The 20,112-nt window shown below is 40.2% G+C and overlaps 1 protein-coding gene across 7 annotated transcripts in view; it reads right to left on the bottom strand.

Annotated features, from left to right (window-relative positions):
* The window catches only part of CRIM1 (cysteine rich transmembrane BMP regulator 1), a 307,580-nt gene that overhangs the window by 150,647 nt on the left and 136,821 nt on the right, over positions 1-20,112 (bottom strand). For 6 of the 7 annotated variants that reach the window (XM_075126992.1, XM_075126987.1, XM_048843698.2 and 3 more), the window contains one exon: positions 10,900-11,021. The exons of the other annotated variant lie outside the window; for it this stretch is intronic. In XM_075126992.1, the coding sequence (XP_074983093.1) occupies positions 10,900-11,021 (122 nt within the window). The remainder of the gene's footprint in view (positions 1-10,899; positions 11,022-20,112) is intronic. 7 annotated transcript variants of the gene reach the window in all.

The raw sequence follows: 20,112 nt of genomic DNA, 5'->3' as shown, positions 1-20,112 counted from the left end.
GGAGCATGGCTAAACTTACACACCTGAAAACCAGGATGCAAAGTTAAGGTACATAACACCCCTATATCTCAACCTTTGCTCTGCCCTCTTTGAGAGATGCTCCAGCATGCCAACACCACAAATCTAGGACTCTACCCTGACAGATACTACAAAAACACAGTGGGAACTGAGCACATGCTCACCAATCATTATCAGATTTCTGCCAAAGACAGGGCTCAAACTCAGAATGACAGGCACAGCTCATGTTCAACTAGGGTTGCCAACCCTCCCAGTTGTGCCATGAGTCTCCCGGAATCGGGCTCCATTTCCCAGAGGCTACTGAAGCCAAATCAGGAGTTTTAGGCCGCTAAAAGTCTGGCGGCACAGCAGGGCTAAGGCAGGCTCCCTGCCTGCCCTGGCCCAATGCCACTCCTGGAAGCAGACAGCACATCCCTGCAGCCCCTGGGGGGCAGGGGTCTCTGCACGCTGCCCGCGCACTGAGCGCCAACTCCACAGCTCCCATTGGCTGCAGGGACGTGCTGGCCACTTCCAGGAGTGACGCCAGGGCAGGCAGGGAGCCTGCCTTAGCCCCACTGCACCGCCACCTGGGAGCCACCTGAGGTAAGAACCGGCTGGCCGTAGCCCGCACCCCTCATCCCCTCCCACACCCCAGCCCCCTGCCCCAGACTTGAGCCTCTTCCTGCACTCAAACTCCCTCCCAAAACTTGCACCCCTCCCGCTCCCCAACCTCCTAGCCTAGCCTAGAGAAAGTGAGTGAAGGTGGGGGAGAGTGAGCGACAGAGGGAAGGGGGATGGAGTGAGCGGGGAAGGCTTTGAAGAAGGGGCGGGGCAAGAGTGTTAAGGTTGTCAACTGTCTAATCACACAAACCCAAGGTTCAACAGTCACAGCAGTGTCCCCTTGAGACAGCAAATCACTGAGAGAACAGGCTGCCTGGAATCCCTCTTGCTTCCAAAGAGCCCTAATCCTGCTGCACATGAACATTTTATTCTCTCTGGCTGCAGCTACTGACAGTAAGTTCCTAACTTACCCTGTAGTAACTTCTCCAAACTAAACCTGACAAAGGGGCAGTAGGTGCAATTCACTACCTCAGATAAATCCTTAACAACTGAGATCAGTTTGGGGTGGATCAGAGTTGTATTCTCAGCTCCAGATGTGGACTAGAAAAATTAGTCAATTTTGTAAAATGCGTTTTTTAATAGGTTTGTATCTTCGGAACCCCTTGCTCAAATGACCCCAAATTCATGCCATGAAAACTACCCAGAACCCTCATAAGGTACAACAATTTCAAGACAATCTGAGTAAACATGCAGATTATAGAGCACTTAAGAGTTCAACTTCAAATAAAAAGCAATGTTCAACCTTAACTACAGTGGATCTGGTGCTCCGCTATAATACACTGGGAACTAGGAGAGGGAATATTTGATTTTCATGTTTTTTTTAAACTTATGAAGTTATTTTTATCTAGAATTTCTAGTGTCTACTGTTTTTTCTAGGTCTACTTTGTAGACTGTAAACTCTTCAGGGCAGATGGTCTTTGATTTGGGTCTGTTACAGCACCAAGCACTTTCAGCTAAACAAACTGCTAGACTAATCATTAAACTTCCAGGAGGCAAAAAATGCCTTCACAGATCTAGAGTAGCTAAGAATCTGTTCCATTTCCTCTCACCACAGACAAAGTCACTGCAATCCATGCTTCTGTCACCTCCAGGCTACTGTAATATTCATTATCTATGGTTTAGCCAAAAGACCACCGAAAAATTAAGGTTGGTACAGCATGCAGCAGCCTACCTGCTAAACAGGGAAGACAAGATCATCACATCTCTCTGTTGCTTTGTACTCTGAAATGTTTGTCAGTAATTCTAGGGCATATTCAAGGTCCTCATTTACAAAGCCTTGAACAGAATGGAACCAATATATCTCCAGCATTTGATAGTCAATCTTCAGAACCTCTGGGGAAGTTGAAATTGGTGGAGGTCACTCGGGTTGACAGAGCTCAGGGAATACCTTGGAAAAGCCAAGACACAGCATTCTTGGTGAATGATCCAGGGCAGGGGAACTTTATACGGACACATCAGCTTGAGCTTGACACTTACCACCTTCAAAGAATGAGTTCTGATCACTTAAGTAAAAGGCTTTGAGGAGGGAGAAGAGCCATATTCCACTGAGATTATTCTTTGTATAACACATATACTGAATTATCTTAACCACTACAGTACAACATTTTAGAAAACATTCTATAATATGCTCCCAATTAATATACCAGTTTTACACAGAACATTTACTGACCTCTACATATACCCATGGATGTTGATGATGATGACAACATTACAAACACACAGTCGTTAGAAAAGCACCATGCTATCTCCAAGACAAATGTTCTCTTTTCTTAAGAATCCTGCTGTCATGTGGCTCTAACCACTTGCTAACTTAAGTATTTGCTGTAATTTGAACCCAAAAACAACAAAGAGGTCTACTACATGAAGACCAAACACGGAACATGAAAACAACATGATCCAGTAGCACCAGTTACAGCATTAGAGTTAAGTAGTACTCATCCTGATCCTCAACAGGAATCAGGAGTTATTTCTGTCGTAAGAAAGTACTTTTCAATTATCTATTATTATAGTACATAAAGAAATAACAGCATGAACATTATGGGGAAAAATAAGGCCATACCCCCCTAAGTATGTTAAGCCAAAAACAGCTGCTTTATTAGTCTAGTTCTTGTGAGGTGACAAAACAAAATCTAGACTGCTATAAATATTTGCGAAGAACTATGACTAGCAGATTATCCCCCACAATGAAAGCAGCATAGCTAAGGCAGAATCAGATCCAGCTGACAAAAGAAAGGCACAACACCTTTGTGACCACAGGCCCTCCAAATCATACCTAAATTAAATTCACAAAAAAATATTCACAGAGCAAAGACAGACACTATTTAGGCATGTGGCAATTCTCCAAACAGAGCCATATTTCTTGGAGTTTAATGTACCCACCCTACGTACACGCCCAGATCATTTATCATTTGAAAGCTTATTTTATGTACATTTAAATGAAGTATGATGTGGAGATGTAAGGCTGTAGGCAAGGTGAAACAATAGTACCAAAATGAGAAAGTGTCATTTTTTGTAGTTTCCAGAAACACTAGTTTTTACTGTTTAAATTTCTACAACTTAATGTGGTGCTTGTTGATTATAGCTACCAAACAACAATGTATTAAAAAGATTTTTATTGTTTTGCATAAGGAAATATTTTTTTCATAAATGATGAAGCAGTTTAGCATAAGGCAAAAAGGTGACTATCAACATTTTGCAATATACTAAAATGAAATGTTTTCACATCACATTCTTAATCGTCAAAGTATCTCATAATAAGACTGCGAGTTTGTCACAGAGGTCACGGAAGTCATGGATTCCGTGACCTCTGTGACTTCTGCAGCAGCCGGTGCGCCCGGCACAGGGGCAGCTCAGGCAGCCCCTGCGCCAGGCACACCTGCTGCTGCTGGGGCAGTCTCGGGCCACCGCATCCCTACACCACAGAGGAGTTTGGGTGTGGGAGGGGGCAGGGGGTTGGGGGCACCGGACAGGGTGAGGCAGGCTCTAGCAACGTTTACCTGGGGGTCTCCCCGGAAGCGGTGACATCCCCCTTGCTCAGCTGCTAGGCAGAAGCTTGGCCAGGCAGCTCCATGGGCTGCCTCCGCCCAGAGCACTGGCTTCACAGCTCCCATTGGCCACGGTTCCTGGCCAATGGGAGCTATGGGGGTGGTGCCTACAAGAGGAGGCAGCCCACAGAGCTGCCTAGCCATGCCTCCACTCAGCAGCTGAGCAAGGGATGTAGGGAAAAATCCAGCCAACAAGGGTATGTCGCTGCTAACAGGGAGATCCCCAGGTAAGTGCCACCCAGAGACCATCTCACTCCATCCCATGCCCCAATCCCCTACCACACCCAAACTCTGCTGCTGCTGGGCCGGGGGAGGGAGGGGGGGAAGGTGCAGAGACAGGTAGGGAGCATACCAGGCCTGCTAACCCCTCCCCACCCAGCACCGGGGAGGTCCCGCCCCCCCCCCCCAATCGGCCAGGGCAGAAACCCTACCCCAGCCCCCCCCGGCAGCCCCTCCCCCAAGCAACTGGGCCACCCTCCGCCACTACCTGGGGGGCCCCCTGGCAGCCCCCACAAGTTTTATTCACTGGTATTTGTAGTAAAAATGATGGACAGGTCACAGGCCGTGAATTTTTGTTGATTGCCTATGACCTGTGCATGACTTTTACTGAAAATACCTGTGACTAAAATATAGTCTTACTCAAAAGTGATAATAGTTTTCTATATTTTCAACTGAAATTTGCTGACTAGATCAGTCTCAAACTGAAGATTGTGCACCAGTAAACAGTAGATTGTCTATACTTTGTAGTGCACAGTGAGGAGATAGGAGTATACATGAATTCCTAATATAATGCTTCTCCATTTGTAAGCTTTTGTACATACAATGTAGCATCTGGTCTGCCTGCTGGAAGGTTTTAATTTGTAAATACCTATGCATGCAGTATTAGCCTTTAAAACATTTGATAAACTCATTTTTTAATTCAGTGACATTTATGCACAGGTCAGTATTAGCGTTAGAGATGACAATACACACCTTCACATTAGGAAAACGCAAAAGCTATGACAAAAAAGAGTGGCCTACAAAAAAAGTAATGAAGAAAAAGTCCACAATCAAGTCCTTGCCTCTGCATCAAAGAGGAAGATGTTACAACTTTTACAAACCATGTCATCAATAATATGATAAACTCATTTGGCCCCGAATCACATCTGGAGGTGCTTCTCAACCTATCTACTGGACTGCATATAGCATCAGATGTACAAGAGTTTCCACTGAAAATTGCAGATTTTGGTAAAGAACAAATGGAAAGATTTGTCAGATGTGCTCTTCATTCTGATGGGACGCGTAGCTTCTTCAGCCCAGGCAAGAAATCTGTCATCAAAACATTTGCTGACATGGCCAAAACCACCAAATTTAACTCTGGCAAGGGAGCGACAGTCATAGCAGCTATCAGTCCAGAAATTGTTTTCCACAGAGCCCTGTACTTAGAAAGATGTTGACATGACATTTCAATGGCAACTGTTCTTAGTCACCCAAGTGGAGCTGTGCCTATGTCCCTCTTCCAGGCTGATGAAAGACTGAATTAGGGTATCAGCTGGAAGGTCAGTCTGAAAGAATCTTTGAGCTAGTGCATGGAACAAAGAAAGCACAGTGTACACCACAGATGCTGTGGTTGTCATACAAATGATGTCTGGAGACAAATTCCTCACCTTTGATGAATCGGCTACCGAGTACTTGAGGCAGATCCTAGAAGGATCTGATGCAAAGCTAATTCTGTAATTGAAGTCTTTGACAGATATGACAACAGTAACTGAATCCTGCAGAAAAAGTACCAGACTGGATCTAAGTCTAGATGCAAGAAATACCAGCTGATTGGTGGAAGGCCTGTGTCTCCATGGAAATAGTTTTTAAATGTGGCATCCAACAAGCAGGCACTTCTAAAATTCTTCTTTGAATATGTGGTTCAAAATGCACCTAAGAGTGTAGGAGCACATCCAACACAAACACTCCTTGCTGTAGGCTTTTCCAATGGTGAAGTAGCAAAGTCCATCACTAGTAGGAAATTTGGAAGAAGCCCAAGACTTGTACAGTACTCAAAAGTAAGCAGACAAGGATGCTTCTGCATACTGTATGTGCCAATATGGCATTTGGGTCCCTTAGTGTCAAAGGCACTATAATAATTAGGTCACCTGACACAGATGTTTGGGTCCTTGCTATTCATTACTTTCCAAAAATGGAACATGTGGAATGAAACAGGCACCTTTACCAACACAACTGACAAGTGCCGCTACATACCTGAGCATACAATTTGTGAGTACTCACTCCTGCCTTCTGCAACTTATTTCCTGCTGTACAAGCATTAACATTATGTGACTTTGTGCCATCCTTATTTGGTATTGGAAAAAAGATGTGTTCAATGTTGTGAAAACAAAGGGAATTTACTGCTTCAGAGATCTTGCCAAATTGGGAGACACTGACAGACAAGCCGAATTTTCTGCAGCAAGTAAGTTGGTAGCAGTGCTATATGATCAGAGGAAGAAAGAAGAGACACCCACAGAAACCTGAATTGCTTGGCCCTCAATCTAGTCATCAAAAAGCACAAGTCACTAGCCAGACTCCCACCATGTGAGGACAGTTTTGAAGAGCATGTCAAAAGAGCATCTTGGCAAACAAAGATTAGGATATCTTAGCACATAGGTACACCAGATATTGGATCACCATTGCAACATGGATGGAAAAACGTGATGATGAACTAGTTCCTGTATTTTTCTAGGGCCCATTGGCATCTGAGCTTGTACAAGACCTCATCTGTGCCTGTACCAGTAGGGATCATTGCACAACCATGTCTGTAGTCAGAACAATCTTCCCTGCATAAAGCTGTACACATGCCAAAAGCAATGAACACTGTGGTAACCCACTCACTCTCGACAGAGATCATAATGATGAACAACATGATGATAATGATGTTGACTAGAAATGTCACCAGCACTATTATAGTTCAATGATACCTATAGAAAGTTATATTTTGATTTACCCGTTAGATTGTTGATGTGAGACACTGAGATCACAAAGAAATCCAATTTTAGGTCTTGAAATAACAGTTTAATGACTAAGAAAAACAAATGCAAATATCCACTAATGCCTCATCTTAAAATATCATTTGAAAGCTTATTATGTCTATGTGTGTGTGTGCGCGTAGGTATGTGTGTAGCATCAATTAAGTTGACCAAATTGGTGGTATTTACTGCTCGCCTAAGTGGTTATAACAAAAAAAAACACCGTCTGATAAACAATGCAGTGCACACCATGAACAGTGTCTTCATATTGGATTATGCCTTCCACATTATACTCATCTTGCCTATTCTTAGCACTAGGTATCTTCTCATTATTGGCCATATTCTCACACTCACAGCAGCTTTGAGACACCAGATACCATTCATTTTGATTAAGGGGAGCCTCCCTCTACTCCCCAGTGAGATGAAAGTTTCAAATCAGTCGCATTAGCACATGCTTGGAGTAGATACTAGAGAAGGCTGGATTGCTTCAATAGTACACAGGCTATTAGTGATCACTAAGACACAGCAGTATCATGAAGAAAACCTTCTGCTGTCCATGTGCGCTCATAGCCTTTTCAGATTCCTAGAGCATTGGGACAACTCACAAGGTCAACATACTGCAAGTTGTGATACAGAATTTTTTATGTGCACTGTTGACAAGTTCAGTATTTGTTCTTTCCTCTCCCCACATGCTACCACCAACTGGTGAAATGAAATGGGGAAAAATACAGTGACTGAACTCTACTTATGTCCCACTTGCCATACTTGAAACTCCATGATAGCTTTTATAGATTTTAAGGTCAGAAGGAACCATTATATCATCCAATCTGACCTCCTACATAACGTAAGCCAGAGAATTTCATCCAGCTACCTCTATTGAGCCCAATAACTTGTGTTTGACTAAAAGATACATAAAGATATCTTGATCTGAAGACATCAAGAGATGGAAAATCTACCAGCTCCCTTGGTAGTTTGTTCCAATGTTTAATCACCCTCACTTTTACACATTTGCTCTTTATTTCTAATTTAAATTTGTCTGGCTTCAGCTTCTCATGAGTTCTTGTTATACCTTTCTCTGCGACATTATAGAGTCTTCTGCTACCTGGTATTTTTTCCCTGTGGGGTTAATGCTACACTATAATTAAGTCTCCTCTCAATCTTCTTTTTAATAAGATAAAAAGATTGAGCTTTTTAATTCTCTCACTGCAATGTATTTCCTCCAGCCCCTGCATCGATCTTTTCCATACCCTATCTAATTTTTCAAATGATTTTTAACACGTGGGCACCAGAATTGCATGCAATCGTCAAGTCTCAGTTTCACAAACGCCTTACATGGGTAAAATCAGCTCCCCTATTTGTACATCCAAGAATCACATTTTTGTTGCTGTTTGGTTAGTTTGTTTTGTTTTATTTAATTTTTGCCACACTGGGCAATTTATAACACTGGGACCTCATGTTGAGTTATGATGAAATCACTGTTTTTCAGGATACAATCCTCCATTCTGTTGGCACGGCATGCATTCTTTGTCCTGAGATGTATGATCTTACATGTGGCTATATTAAAAAGCATTTTATTTGAATGGGCACAGCTTATGAAGCGATCAAGATCATTCTGTGTGAGTGCTCTGTCATTATTTACAACTCCACCAGTCTTTGTGTCATCCACAAATTTTAATCAGCAGTGATTTTATATTTACTTCCAGATCATTAATAAAATGTTCAATAGTGATAAGCCTAAAACTGATCCCTCTGGACCACACTAAAAACACCCCATTTCAGTGAGGATTCCTCACTGACAACCACTTATAGAGAGCTATCAATTATCTAGTCAGTTCTTGACCCTTTAATGCATGTTTTATTGATATTGTATAATGCTAATTTTTTAATCAGAATGTCATGCAGTACTAAGTGAAATGCCCTACCAAAGTATATTACATCTAGAGCAGTTACCCTTCTAAAACAAGCTTGTAACCCTGTCAAACAATTACACCAGCTTTGCTTGACAAGACTATTTTCACCACTTCTGTGTTTTCTCTTCCACTGGAAAATTTCTCTTTCCTCTCCACTCCTCCAGCAGCTACTTCCCCTCAGACCTCATCTCTTTCTTTCCTTGGTGGCTCCTGTTCCATCTGCTCCTGCCCTGGGTGACTCACTTTCTGTTCCCCTCCCTTCATGACAGTGGGCCATATATGAGATATGCTGCTACATAGTAATTTTGTTCCCTTAGCAAAGTAATTCTCCAGCTCACTGAAGTTGACTTCTACTTCCTTAAAGCCACCTTCTCTGAGCAGATGTTTTGCGATGAGGTTGACTTAGACAAAGGCCCACAGTGCTATGAACTTTAAAATTTTTCAGTAAACTGGGATTTTATATAATTTTTTTAGCAATCATACTATCCAGTCAAGATATAGTAGAAGAATGTGTGCAAGCAGGCTAACAAATTCTAATTAAACCATATAAGAACAGACTGAACCCCACTAATCAGATGCTAAATTATCAAAATAAAGTAGTAGATAGAGGTGCATCTCCAGTGCTAATAAGAAGATGATTCAAGTAAATTAAACCTTCACTAATATAGTATGTGAAAACCAAAGTTCAATAACCTACCAAGGTGAGACTGCAATGGGTAAATCTGAGGGATAAGAAAAAAGAAGAGCCAAATCTTTCAAATATCTTAGGGTAAACAGTAAGACAATAATACAAATAAGGAAGTAATAGTACAATCCCAAGACTACTGTCAACTGCATGAGAGCAGCACAACAAACATTTTAAAGTAGCATCCAAAGAAAATCCTGCCTCTCTCGAGAAGTCAAGTACAATGGACATACATGTCAGAATAAAGTAGGAACACCTGATGCAACAGAAACAGCTGCTAATAACTTGCACCTTCTTATACCTAGTTTCCAGCTCCATGGAACATATGTTGCACCAACTCAGACTCTCTTACACATTGAATATTAGATATAAATACTTCCAAGGTAGTCACAAAATGTTATAAAACCTTAGGAGATTATGTAAGAGAATCTATAAATTAAACCAGTGAACACATGTCTGAAACTGGCTCAATGTTTCTTAGTCATGTAGGTGTTATAGTGAATGATGAATCATACACTGCTTTATGGTTAAATCAAGTACTCAGGTTTTCAAAAATGAGACAGTTGTTTTAAGGATTATGGAACTGTAAGCCAGGTGACTCTGCAACAGGTATGTATGAGGCAGCAAATAAATTAGATAGGTTCCATGTAATACTTCAGACAATACAGTTTTTTCCCCAACAGTTGCGATTTTTTGTATCATCAGTTACTTTCAATGGTAAACTTTTTCATTGACACAAAGAAACCCAGCTTTTATATCTCATATATTCTCTTTCCCTACTATTATCAGAGTAAAGATGCTAATTATGTGCCAAGCACTACATTTTAATTATTTAATCAACATTTAAGCTGTTTGTAATATCGCAACATGCAACGACTCAAAACATTTTTTTGTATGCGTACATGGCACAAGAATTCAGAAATAACGGCTGTCCCAAGTATATACCAGATGTGCAGATGAATATGGGACAACGTACTTTTAGAGACACCACTGTGTCAATACCCATTTTAGCATTCACCTGAGATACACCCCAACTTGTGACCCACTCCTCTTCCACAGCACCACCATCAATTGAAAAGTGTCCATTCCCACTTATAATTTATAACAATTCTGAAGTACAGTCGCTCAAGTATAAAATGTTTAACTTACTCAAACAATGTCTTCTCAAAGCATTAGCAATTGCAAAGAATGAGAATGACTTGGTCTAAGCTGCTTTAGAAATATATGTTTCTTAAAATGTTTCTTCAAACTGCTCAAAGAGCATATTTGTCCTTAGAATCATCTTGCAAAATCTAGGATTGTGAGTAGCAAAACCCCCTATTTTTTTTTTTTAATAAAGTGTAGTATTTAATGCTGGCAAAGAAGAGCTTGAATGTCAATTCAAATTGTGTGCTAAATCTACATTTAAAAGATCCCAGCAAATTTGGGATGGGGAAGGAGTGCAGTGAGTTTGAAAGGATAAGAAACTGACATCTTTCTATAGTCATTTTGCTCCATTACAGCATCTTCAAAGTTTCCAGATGAGTTTTTATCTTGAGCAATACTTAAGGCAATTATTTTCCAAATCCCTGGACAGCATGTTCAAACACCCACACCTCCCCCAGACACATAAAATCATCCTCTCCAGGTACAATAATAACTTCACATACCGTTGACACATTCAAAGACATCACAGCACTTGCCGGGTGTTCCGTCTCCACGTGAGACTATTTGGGGAATGGAGCCTGCCTCACACATGGGGAAACCACATAAACCAGAGAGACACTCGCATCTGAAACCAAAGACAAGAAAGGGGAAACTCCATAAGTAAATGAAGCCACATATCAGAGGAAAGCATAGCAAGGTGAAATAGCGTGCTGCAACAACAGAATTCCTGCTGTTAAGGAACTATACAAATATTTTTAAATAACCTTTTATTAACACATTATCAGGTTTAACAAAAACTATTATTCAGATGAATTAACTCTCTGAGCTTGTGCGCTAGGGGCTTAAATGCTAGCTAGTCATGCAATCATAAGGAGGGACAGGTGGAGGGTTTTCAGATCCTGTGCTACACCCATAACTTTTCCAAGCAATATACATACAGGTACAGGTTCAGAAAGCAGCAGACACAGAATAATTTTAAGATTGTCTAACGTGGGTTTACCTCAAAAGGTGTTTGAGAATAATGTAGATTGGTAAAAACCTAACAGCAGCACCCACCCTTACTCAATATATGGAACACTGTAGTCCCTCACCATTCACTCTCCAGGTATATCTTAACTGGGTTATATGGGGAGAAAGGAAGAGAAATCATGCTTGATATCTACTGCCTTGGCATCTTCGGTAGTTATTTATACCTGTGCAAACTAAGTACAAAACAGTACCATTCTGACTTGGTAGTGGTTTATTCGCATTTTGCAGAGGTGCAAATGATTACACGAGGAGCGAAGGCAGTGGAAAAACTGGACTCTCAGTGTACGAAATGTTTTGTTTAGTTTTGGATAGTGGATCACTACCATAGGCACAGTCTTTTTCACAAAGCATAGGGTGATTTTTAGAGAAAAGTTTAGAGATGGAAAGCATAAAATCCTGATAAGTAGTAGTCTGAGATGGTTTCTACCTAATTTCCCTGCTTAAAAAAAACTCAGAAACGGGAGTTCCATTTATTTGTGATGCATGGAATGTAAAGACATTATTAATATTGTTTATACAGTGATATCAACACACACTGAGCTGTGCAAAAGATCATGTGTGCCAGATATTTAGCAGCTTGTGCCCAGAAGAGCTTACATATTAAGGTGTGAGCAGTCAGAATACAATAAAATACAAGACAAAATGAACACACAGAGGATAGTGGTTATTACAGTTGCGAAGCTTCATAGAAAAGATATTTCTTCAAAAGATATTTCTTTTTCTGAGTGTGTAGGTACAAGTTTTATGAAAGATGTATAGATTAATTTACCACCTCATGGATGAACATGAATTTCAAAGCAGAGGAAACAGGCCCTATAAATATATTTTAAAGCAATTGAGGATTGAAAATCTCCTGGTTGCCTTTATAATATATTTTAAAATAGGCATACAATGAATTCCCTGCCTCAAATCAACCCACCTATGTAGTGAGAAGACAGTACTCCCAGAGGAGTAGTGAAAAATCTGGCTCTTTCAGACTGTAAGTCTGAAAGAGGAAAGGGTGGCTGGCTCTCCCACTACCCCTTATTCCCCAGCTAAGACAAGGTGGAACAGCCAGGGAACCATTTACAGTGGACAATATAACAATGGATAAGATAAACTGGGAATATAAAGATGAGGTAAAGAGTAAGTCGTACATAAAAAGTGTATGGACAGAGTGAGCATGCTGTGCAGGGACTTGGTCCTACAAAGTAACCAAGCCAATCCCAAAACATGTGATGCAACATAACGTGTAAGTTATATAAAGGAAGAGGTTTGCTGTGTAACTCTGGATGTATCAACGAGGAGCCCTTGTGGCACCTTAGAGACTAACAAATTTATTTGGGCATAAGCTTTCGTGGGCTAAAACCCACTTCATGAGATGCATGGAGTGAAAAATACAGTAAACAGTATAAATATTACAGCTTACTCTACTGCTTACTGTATTATAATACTGTAATTATTTACTCACTTGCTTACTGAATTTTTCACTCCATGCATCTGATGAAGTGGGTTTTAGCCCACGAAAGCTTATGCCCAAATAAATTTGTTAGTCTCTAAGGTGCCACAAGGACTCCTCGTTGTTTTTGCTGATACAGACTAACATGGCTACCACTCTGAAATGTGGATTTATCGTATGCCCTATACCCACCCCCTAATGCTAGCAAACAACCCAAGTGACAAGAGTGGAGTCAAACCAAGGTCTCAGGGAGCCAAGTAGAAGAGGTTTCAGTGGAATCCCAACAGCCTGTTCATTAACTTGGCTAGTTTAAATTAGAAACAATTACAACTTTTTTTTTTGCCATGCTTTGTATTTTCCCCCCACCTGCTTCAATCTTTCTATTCCTTGAAGAAGTCTCTTCTTCTTGCCCCCACATGGTGTCATTCAGCTTTTCCTTGCCATTTTTGACCTTCTCAACTTCCCATATACAGTCTTATGGGAAAACTATATTTCAGAACTAAAGATTAAAATATTGTGCAAGGACATCACACAGGTATACAAAATATTATATAGTTATATCTCAGGTGTCCATTTCCTTTCCTTTTTCATGAGGAATAATTTATTATTTCCTACATGAAGTCCTTCTTATCAAGTACTATGAAATCTAATCTTCACCCAAATGGATTCAAGAACATCTGGACAAACACCTGTCAATGATGGTCTAGATTTTCTTGGACCAACCTCAACATAAGGTGTTGGACTTGATAACTTCTCAAAGTCCCTTTCAGCCCTAACTTTGTATGATTCTACTATTCTATATTTGAAGCCTATCAGGTCCCTCCTCAGTCTTCTTTTCTCAGTACTAAATAGTGCCAGTTGTTTTAACCTTTCCTCAGAGGTCAGGTTTTCTAATTTTTTTTTTAATTATTTTTGTAGCTCTTCACTGGACTCTTTCCAAGTTGTTCAATTCTTTCTTGAAGCAAGGCCTGCAGAACCAGCCACAGTACTCCACCAGAGACATCACCGGTGCCAAGTAGAGCAGGACAATTACCTCCTGTGTCTTACATACAACACTCGTGGTAGTACATCCCAAAATGAATTTAGCTTTTTCACAACTCCATCATGTTGTTGATTCATATTCAGTTTGTGATCCCTATAACTGCCAGATCCTTTTCAGCAGTACTACTGCCTAAGGCTCCCATTTTGTAGTTGTGTATTTAATTTTCCTTTCTAAGTGTAGTACTTTGTACTTGTCTTTACTGAATTTCATTTTGTTCATTTCAGACCAGTTCTCCAATTCATCAAGGTTGTTTTGAATTCTAATCCCAATGTCCAAAGTGCTTGCAACCCCTCCCAGCTTGATATCTTCTGAAAAGTTTATATAGAGAGTTGTGGTAGATATGCAAGCATCATTCTGGGACGTATTAACAGAAATGCTGTAAGCAAGAAATGAGAAATTCTTCCACTCTACTCCATGCTGATTAGGCATTGTGTCCAGTTCAGGGCGCCACATTTCATAAAAGATGTGGAAAAACTGGAGAAAGTCTAGAGAGGAGCAAAAGGTGATTAAAGGTCTAGAAAACATGTCCTATGACTTTGAGGGAAGACTGAAAAAATTGGGTATGTTTAGTCAGCAGAAGAGAAGACAGAGGGGACCTGATAATAGTTCTCAAGTACATAAAAGGTTGTTACAAGGAGGAGGGAGAAAAATTGTTCTCCTTAACCTCTGAGAATAGGACAAGAAGCAATAGCTTAAATTGCAGCAAGGGCGGTTTAGGTTGGACATAAGAAAAAATTTCCTAACTGGCTGGGTGATTAAGCACTGGAATAAATTGCTCAGGGAAGTTGTGGAATCTCCATCATTGGAGATTTTTAAGAGCAGGTCAGACAAACACCTGTCAGGGATGGTCTAGATAATACTTAGTCCTGCCAAGAGTGCAGAGGATTGGACTAGATGACCTCTTGAGATCCCTTCCAGTCTTACGATTCTATAGTTTGTCCCAGGATATTAGAGAGACAAGGTGGGTGGGATAATATCTTTAAAAAAAAATCTCGAGAACTTGTCTCTCATCAACTGGATTTGGTTCAATAAAATATAATACCTCACTCAGCTTGTCACACAAATTTATCAGCCTACTCACCACTTCATTATCCAATTCACTAGTGAAAATATTGAGTAGTACTGGACCAAGGACAGACCCCTGTGCGACCCCACTAGATATATCCTCCTAGTTTGACAGCCAACCTTTGATAACTATTCTGAGTATGGTCTTTCAACCAGAAGTGCACCCATCTTATAGTAATTTCATATAGACCACATTTCTCTAATTTGCTTATGAAAATGGAACTTGAAAGCCTTACTTAAATCAAGACATATCTACAGCTTCTCCCCATCCACTAGGCCACTAACCCTGTCAAAGAAGGAAATTAGGTGGAAATAAATAAAATATGTTGTATCAAGAAGCCCTAATCAAATTTGAGAGAGTTAAAAAAAAAGCTACTGTAATTATGTACAGATTCAAGGGGAACATCTAACTTTTGAGGTCCTCTCAAGCTTTATAAATATGTCAATGTCATGTACTTCATTAAATATCTTTTACTTTCAGTCTTTACCGTGGAGCGAACTCTGGTATTTATATTTTTCCAAACATAAATATTCTACATTTTGGTTGTGCAGAAATGCTTTTGAGGTAATTATTTTGATTTCAGTTTAGCTAGATGATTCTGAGAGAATATTTTCTTCTCTTGGAATAGGTCATACAAAGTTGAGAAAGTAGGAAAGCTTGTCTTCCTCCTCCAATATAAATAGGAATAAAACCAGGTGACAGAGCATGAAATCTACCCATTCTAAAAACCTGAAGAACATTACGGGACCAGATTTTCAATGATAGTTAGGCATGGTATCACAAAATAAATTCCCCCAATCCAAATCAATGCAAACTTTAAACTATGCAGATATTCAAAATATGGTTACAAGTACTGTTTGACTCCACAGGGCTCCTTTAGCTTGGCTACTCCTCCCTGGGACTTGAATAAGACTATGGGCTTTGCAGGACTACTTGGTGTTGGCTCCTTCTTGACTGGGGACAAGAAAGTAGGGATGGTATCTCCCAAATATCACACTACTTGTGACAGAAAAATGAGACATCACTCAAAATACGTTGTGCAGATCTGTTACTCTTCTCTCTTATATGAAAAATTAAACAGATAATGTTGACATCTAAATCATCATCACTGGGCAACTGAGATATCCTGCACTGGGATTAGTGGGCCAGTTCACACCTTTCACTGCTAAAATTCCAGGCTCCCATCTACTTTGACTGCACTTGGTTCACATTTTTAGAGGTTTTCTTTTCAGTCGTAAGAGCTAGAAACTTGCTTTTCTTTTCTTTTTTTTTTTTAAATGAAAGGTGAGATTCTGTAGAACAAGACAGTACAGGGTTCAGTGTACGGGTGTCTAGTAGCTATTTCTGAGTCCTTCTTCAGGCCAGACACTCTTCCTCTCATATTCTTTTTAAAAATAATGAATCAAGCACATTATTGTTTTCTGAGAAACACGAAAATGTACTGACTAGCTTCTTATCTATATCCCTTCCAATGATACAGCTACTTTATCAGCAGGATGTTTGTCAGTGAGCAGACACTGCAGCAGCTATTAAGTAGATAAAGGAGTTGGATATTGACCCAGCACTATCTTTGTGACTCTACTTTCCTACAGATACTGGAGAAAAGACAAGGAAAATAGTTTTCCTTAATATTACATATATTTAGGATGAAGACAAATTTCCATTGATCTATGTTAAGCCTGTGAGATGTAGTATAAAACAGGAGATGCCATTTTGTGAGATAGGATCAAAGGTGAGAGAGGAAAGATTGGAATGGTAAATGAGATGAAAGCTCAAAAGCAGTGAGAGAGCTCAAAGAGTCAAGATAACAGAAGGAGGTGTGGAGATACCAGAGTTGTAAGAAGGGACAGCAAGGCAAGAGTGAAGACTAGAGCAAATGAAAATACTCAGAGCCACCAAAAGTGAAGTATGAGAGAGTACCCTAGAGTAGTCTGTCGCCAGGGCTGGCTTAGGCTTGCTGGAGCCCGGAGCCAGAGCCGAAACCCACCATCCAGAGCCGAAGCCCGAGGGCTTTAGCCCTGAGTGGTAGGGCTCAGGTTACAGGCTCCCTACTGGGGCTGAAGCCCTTGGGCTTCAGCTTTGGCCTCCCCGCCCGGGGCAGTGGGGGTTGGGGTTTGGCCACCTACCTGGGGTGGCAGGGATCGGACTTTGGCTCAGGATTCAGATCCACTCCTGGGGTCGTATAGTAATTTTTGTTGTCAGAAGGGGGTTGCAGTGCAATGAAGTTTGAGAACCCCTGCCATAGAGCAAGTAGGTGAATGTAGAGAGGAATGAAAGGACTTCACAAAACAGTCAACGCAGACCCACTGGACTGTTTAAATAAAGCATTTATTATTTGGGTGTCAGCTCTGTCAAATGACAGCCATGTGATGACGGCAATGGAACAAGATCTCTCAACAGAACATCACCAATCTAGAGCTCATCCAACATTTTCAGCTGGAAAATGCTGCTCTGTTAAAACAAATTTGAGGAAATGTGTTGAGTTTGAAAAATAATTGAAAAAAGCATATGGCTGTTTTTGGAACAGACTGTTTACTTTTTTTTAAAAAATGCAATAAATTTCTAAACAGTCATTTTTCAGAGTAACAGCCGTGTTAGTCTGTATTCGCAAAAAGAAAGAGAGTACTTGTGGCACCTTAGAGACTAACCAATTTATTTGAGCATAAGCTTTCGTGAGCTACAGCTCACTTCATCGGATGCATACTGTGGAAAATGCAGAAGATGTTTGTTTTTATACACACAAATCATGAAAAAATGGGTGTTTATCACTACAAAAGGTTCTCTCTCCCCCCACCCCATTCTCCTGCTGGTAATAGCTTACGTAAAGTGATCACTCTCCTTACAAACAGTCATTGTGAGATGGGAAATTAAAGTCAAAATCAAAACATTTCCATAGATACGAAGGAATTTTTCCCCCAAAAAAATTGTCTTAAGGAAACATTCAAAATTCTTTATTTTCATTCCAATTCAGAACAAAAACAAAATTTTGAAATCACAGGATTTCCCGTAAAACAAAAATCTCAGTTCCTGCATAGCTCTACATACCGCCACTGGGCATCCAGCAACTAATATGTTTTCAAAACATTTAATATGAAGCCAAAGGTAGTCATTCCAAAAATACCTTTTTTAGGGGGAAAAAGTTTTAGGTATTTTTCTAAAATATATAGAGAAAAGATACTATTCAAAGAGGAGCAAGTTCCACACCCGGCGCTCAGCACAGCAAAGCGTGATGGATCAGCTGCTCTAATGTATAATTATAGGATTCTGCAAAAGCAGGTGATGTTCAAAAACAGACACATCAGGACAAGGCTCTTGGAGGTGGATATGAATGTAGATGGAGTCTGCACTGTTAATGGTTTTAAAAGTCAACAGTATCAATGTACAGTCTACATGGCTTTTGATAGATAGCCATGGTAAAAGCAGGCATAAGGACACTCACTACTGCTGAAGGCAGGTGATCCCACTGGAAAATTTGAAGTCTTTCCAGTGATACAAAGCTCCACTGTAGTCCCGAAGTGTCATGAGATACTGACCTTTACGCCTATGACTAATCTAAGTCAGAGTATTCCCCGCATTGGACTTGTGACAATGCAACTCATTAAGCAGATGCAGGGGACACTAATGATTTTTGGTTTTAATAGTATTATATTTTGTTAATTTCTTTCCTTCCACTTTGTTTGCATTTTCGACATGTTGTTTTACCCTCAAATTCTCACCTCAAGGGGAACGTGCAGCAGAATGAAGGGACTTTGCCTTCCCAAACCTGTGAATTGCAAAGAAAGAAACCAGCACTCCTCACATTCCGTTCTGCCTCCTGCTAGAATCGTACAAAAACACTGGCCAAGTATCCCACATCCATACAAAAACATTTCTGAGAGATCGGCAAGCGTGGAGAAAATATTCCCAGCTAATAGGGGAGATAAAGCTGCAAACATTAGATCTTCCCCAACTTGCTCCCACAGTCCTAATTTATTATTGCCTTCACTTATCTTGCTAATGATAGAAAATCAAGTTATCCTAATAAGAATGTGTTCCCTGTAAGTTTTTTCTTTAACATATATTCTTATTCAACAAGGTCTTCAGAGAAGAGACTGTCCTTACCTGTGTCTCACAGAGCTCAAAGTATCGCTTAAATAAAATATCTAGAGAGTCACACTGGGCATTTCATTCCAGGGTGGAAAAACTGAGGCTACTTTCCACTTCAATATTAATGCTGATTCAGATCACAATTGGCAACTATGTTTGTAGTTTCTCACTATAAATTAATATGATATTAAGCACAGGGTTTACAAACATTCTCTTATTCTTTATTCAGACAATTGTCTACCATTAACTGCTTTTCCAAGCGATGTGTCTGAAGACTATTTTAGATGGAATAAAGAGAGATGTTAACTACTGGTAGTTTTTGCTGTATGTCAGGAAGGTAAAGAGATCCCCTTCATTTAGTTACTTTGCAGGCATGCACAATCAGTTAACAAATGTCAAAAGGCACTCTTAAGTACAGCCTTGAGATGCATGCCATCTCCTCTCCTGAAATAGACTAACAGTGCTCCTGGGAAGCAGACAGGGTTCTGGTTCCCAAAAAAGTAGGCTGCATAAACCTTTTCTGACCAACTGAAAAAATCACATGCGAAACTGAAGCCTCTCTCCTTCCACATAATGTGTCAGCTATCTGTGAAGTCAGTAACTTAGAATTCATCTCTCTATTAATTCCCTAGGTTCAGTACTCCCAAGTGCCCTTATAGCTGTACTGTTACTTAGCATTTATTAATTGTTGCTAAAACATTAAGGTTTTTTTTGAGGGGGGGGGAAAGGGGGGAATGAATGATATGTATTGGCTTCTAGAAACCAAAAAGAAATTACTCGTTTCATTAAAATATCAACAGATTTTTTTGAAACTGATAAAATTGACACAAAAGTTGGCTAATTTTGAAATGGATCATGGCAATTTAAGGTGAACTGCAGCTGACTTATTGCTAATATTTGTTTGTGGTTTTATTAAAAAATTGCAAACCTGTGGAAACTACCTGCTCTGCCCCCAACATATGTTCATGCCTACATAGAGAAATCTCTGCATGTTGCTCTTCCTTCTTCCTGGATTTTGTAATGCAAAAATCTTTATATAGGATATTGTGAGAAGC

The sequence above is a fragment of the Caretta caretta genome, chromosome 3 (genome assembly GCF_965140235.1).
Source record: "Caretta caretta isolate rCarCar2 chromosome 3, rCarCar1.hap1, whole genome shotgun sequence".
NCBI lineage: Eukaryota > Metazoa > Chordata > Testudines > Cheloniidae > Caretta > Caretta caretta.
The sequence above is the reverse complement of the archived record's forward strand: the minus strand, read 5'-3'. Positions and strand labels throughout refer to the sequence as shown.